Here is a 3,727-nt window from a genome sequence, read left to right as displayed (position 1 = left end):
ACCCGACCACGGGGTGTGCGGTGGCCGGTAGCCACCGACCTGGTCGGTGTATAGGTTTTGCCGGTAGCCACCGACCTGGTCGGTGTATAGGTTTTGCCCGTCCAGCCCAAGCCTCCACCTGCCTGCAGCAAGCCGCCTCCCACGCTTGGGCCGCCGCCTAGAGTTCGCCCGGCCCACCACCGCGCCAGCTTGCCTAGCCCAGCAAGCCGCCTCCCACGCTTGGGCCGCCGCCTAGAGTTCGCCCAGCCCACCACCGCGCCAGCTTGCCTAGCCCAGCTACCGCCGCTGCGCCTCGCTTGCGCCATGCCCGCGCCAGATCTGGTCGCCGGAACAGCCATGTCTGTGTACCGTGAAGGTTGATCATTACCATCGTGAAAGCCTTCATACGTACATGGACAAAATGACTAGTGGGCTGTCATGGAATTGGCCTATTGTCGGTCTCCTCGGTCGCTTCACTTAGCTGTGTGAGTTCAAACCGAATTAGCCAATCTAATTTCAGTTATCCAGAGTTCCAGACCAAGCTTAGCACCGATATTCAGTTTCGGTTTATTAGGCTCCGGTCCCAGTTGTTCCAGTTCGGAAGATCGGTCCTCGGTTAAAATGCCCACCCCTAGATGCAAGAGCCTGGAAGCAACAGATCTGAAATTGCTAGCATATATGCTAGCAAATCAAGTAGCTAAGTGGATGATATGTTAGTCTTATATTTTCTTTTATTATGAGGATAAAAGGGGTCCATGGACTAATTTCACACCATCATTCTTACTTCATTGGCAATAGCTACTCCTGCTTAATTAGCAAATACAAACATATAGCTGTCAAGTAAAACACTCTGCTGTTCATCAATGACCCAGTAAGTAACACAGCAGAATATGCCAAATACACTCCGGCATGGTATATGAAAATAGCAGATTTGATACGCTTCTCCAGGTCCCTTGACTTAAGTTGATCAAGGCTCATAACAGGAAAACCAGGTGTCAGCCAAAGAGAAATCAGTGACAGGGGCGACTTAACCATCCTTCCTTCCTAATTCGTTGTTCCTTTCAAGTACATTATCTTCAGTTCTGCAGCAATGCCGTTACTGCATCCAAAGCATGAAATCGTGTATAAAAAAAAAAGCAGAAGCAGAAGGCTAACAATAATAGGAAAAGAGTGCTGCACAATATTAAATCCCTTTTCCTAGTTCTAGATTGACAGATAATTAAGTTAGTTCTAGGTCGTAGACCATTAAATTTGTCGGTTCACAGCAATTAGCCAACAAAAAAGGAATGCTTGTTACTTTAAACTTCCTCATAAGCATCAAAAGGAATTATCTCTTCTCAGACAGTGGATTCTTTTCTAAAGATATACCTTATCAGATCTCTTCCTCTTTCCATTCCCAAGGTTGTTCTTTCCACCACGATCCTTTGTATTCTTTTGCTTTTCATTTGCATTGGGTTTCAACTCCACCACAGTGCTGTCCCTGATGACAGTAAAGCACAACAAGGTAACACTTCTCCCCAGCAATATGCATTCAACAAGAAAAAACAAACAAAATTTCAATATACCTTGTAGGCTTCTCTGATTTGTCAGCTTTGAATCCCCCAACAGTGTTATCCCTGGTAACAGTAAAGCACAATGAATAGACATTCCCCAAAAAAATATGTGTGCAATAACAGAAACAAGAAAACAAATATACCTTATAAGCGAACTGGCATGCTCATCTACAGTACAAGAAATTTCACGAGCAAAGTGATTTTCAAGTTTCTCCAAAAGTGGAACAGTAGCCTCTCGGATAAATCCACACTCTAATTCGTCTACACTGATGTTGGTGTTCCCTCGATTCATCAGGTTACGCACAGAGATAGTCTCCTTCACCAAACCCTTCAATCCAACCATTGTTGCGACAAAATTAGTAAAGCTCACGAGATATAAATAACCGAGTTGCAATTTGTTCTGGTAGAGGCATGGGCATACATACCAGAAGGGCAGCAGCAATGGAATCAGGTTCAGACCCTTGGTAGTGCGTGAGACGCAGGGCACTCTGCCTGATATAGCTCGAAAAGACAGAAATGGTTTCGAAATGATCTCCTCGCAAGTCAGACATCAACCTGGCCTCCTCCGCCATACACTTGAACAAGAGTTTTTCAAATGGTGCAAACAAGTTTATAAGCATCAAAAACTAAAATGAATAAATCAAGTAGAATACTGGTTGATCTGATTTGTTAGGAAGGCATATACCATCAATCCAGAAGCTGCAGCAACAGATTTAACCTCTGAGTTCAAAACATGGATTGCTCGCTTCTTGATACTGTCGCTCAAGGTTATGTCTTCAGCGCTGAGATCTTTTTCATGAATCATGCGATACCTGCCCTCCTCCTTGAGACACTTGACACCATTGTTTTGCAGCGATAAAAAGAAGTTAATTAGCAACACAATCGATCAAATAAGGTAAGCCAGGGCACCAGTATTTCTTACAACATATATATATATATGCAGGAGGAAGAACTTACGTGACGGGCAGCTGCACTCATGTTGAAAAGAGAACCAGCATTGCGTTTGAAATACTCGTTCAGATATTTCATAAAAACGGGCCACTCAACAGTAGTATCTGCCACCTCGTAGATCACCAGCCTGCTCCATCCCCATGCTCTATCCATGAGATCTTCAAATGGTAGAAGTATACAGTCAGAGATAGATTAGTACCGAACTCAACAATTTATGAAACTTCTATAGAACAAGAAGAATCAACTCACAAATTAAACGAATCGAAAAACGAAGGGGGCAAACTCTATGGCCAATAATAATTAAACAAATCTTTCATAGGAGCGCGAACTCTGCTTCTCCTCGCGAGCTACTATGTTACTTTGGCTTCATTTTGAAAGAAAAAAAAAAGGGGGGGGGGGGGGGGGGGGCTGGGGGGTTTCGGCCCCCTATTTTTCAAAAGAAGGTTGGAATCTTTTCAGGAATACATGTCAATGTTGGCATAACTTTATAAATATGATAACAAAACAGAAATCCTCATACCTGGGTACAGAACGATTTCCATTGGCGGTGGTGTCTTGTATTTCCCCATGGTAATTTCCATGTACTCGATCCAAGCCAGCATATTTTTCCGCTCCTCAAGCTTAAGCCACTCGTCTTCATCGAGAACACCAGCACGATTAGATTGGCTCCCCATCGACAATGTACTGTTTAGGGATCTAGGTTCTTTTAGGGTTTTCAAGATGGGATCGGATCCGGGAAGAGGAAAGCGCAACGCGGTTTCTCGAAGTTAGGGCCGGCGACGCATTTTAACGTCCGGAGGATCCGTTTGGGTCGCGTTACGGATGCAAAAATGACGTTTTTTTCCGCGCGGCCGTTTGCGTCTGGGTCTGCTCTAGCGGGGCGACGTATTCTATTTAAACATAGTTTCAAATATAACATTTTGAAACATGATTTTACACAAACTAACACATAGTTTGGAACATGGTTTACACAAACTAACACATAGTTTGAACCATGGTTGACACAAATATAAAAAAAATTTAAAAAAGAAGCCAGTTATGTTGATTTCCGTATGTTCGCTGCCAAGAAAGAACATTCGAGGGCACACCCAATCACCCAAACTGGAAAATCCAGCGGGAGGAGATGGTGCCCTTGTTGGTTCTACCGATGAGGCGAACATCCAGAAATATCGACTACTGGCTTCGTCCGGCCCATAGCCAGATTCGCTGCAAAGAAAGAACACTCAACGTTCTAACTATCGGTG

General features: G+C 44.1%; 1 protein-coding gene across 2 annotated transcripts; it reads right to left on the bottom strand.

Annotated features, from left to right (window-relative positions):
* Positions 1 to 757: 757 nt before the first annotated feature.
* On the bottom strand, positions 758 to 3,220 carry LOC124668368. Of its 2 annotated transcripts, none has more exons than XM_047205527.1 (8): positions 3,004 to 3,220; positions 2,490 to 2,641; positions 2,218 to 2,364; positions 1,958 to 2,107; positions 1,676 to 1,860; positions 1,545 to 1,595; positions 1,348 to 1,459; positions 758 to 1,078 (listed from the first exon to the last, which is right to left on the bottom strand). In XM_047205527.1, the coding sequence occupies exons 1-8, from the start codon at positions 3,155 to 3,157 to the stop codon at positions 1,076 to 1,078; spliced, it is 954 nt and encodes a 317-aa protein (XP_047061483.1). In that variant the 5' UTR covers positions 3,158 to 3,220; the 3' UTR covers positions 758 to 1,075. The 2 variants fall into 2 exon arrangements, with proteins under 2 accessions (XP_047061483.1, XP_047061484.1); XM_047205528.1 differs by lacking the exon at positions 3,004 to 3,220 and adding an exon at positions 2,733 to 2,842.
* Positions 3,221 to 3,727: the final 507 nt, after the last annotated feature.

The sequence above is a fragment of the Lolium rigidum genome, chromosome 6 (assembly GCF_022539505.1).
Source record: "Lolium rigidum isolate FL_2022 chromosome 6, APGP_CSIRO_Lrig_0.1, whole genome shotgun sequence".
Classification (NCBI taxonomy): Eukaryota; Viridiplantae; Streptophyta; class Magnoliopsida; order Poales; family Poaceae; genus Lolium; species Lolium rigidum.
Note: the sequence above shows the minus strand (reverse complement) of the source record. Positions and strands in the feature narration are given on the sequence as shown.

What these genes read in the sequence shown, in the direction of transcription:
- LOC124668368 (XM_047205527.1), bottom strand. Translation starts at nt 3,157, where the DNA reads ATGGGGAGCCAATCTAATCGTGCTGGTGTTCTCGATGAAGACGAGTGG. An exon ending in GGAAATCGTTCTGTACCCAG is followed by an intron (nt 2,642 to 3,003) that starts GTATGAGGATTT and finishes TACCATTTGAAG; the next exon opens with ATCTCATGGATAGAGCATGG. An exon ending in TGAGTGCAGCTGCCCGTCAC is followed by an intron (nt 2,365 to 2,489) that starts GTAAGTTCTTCC and finishes AATGGTGTCAAG; the next exon opens with TGTCTCAAGGAGGAGGGCAG.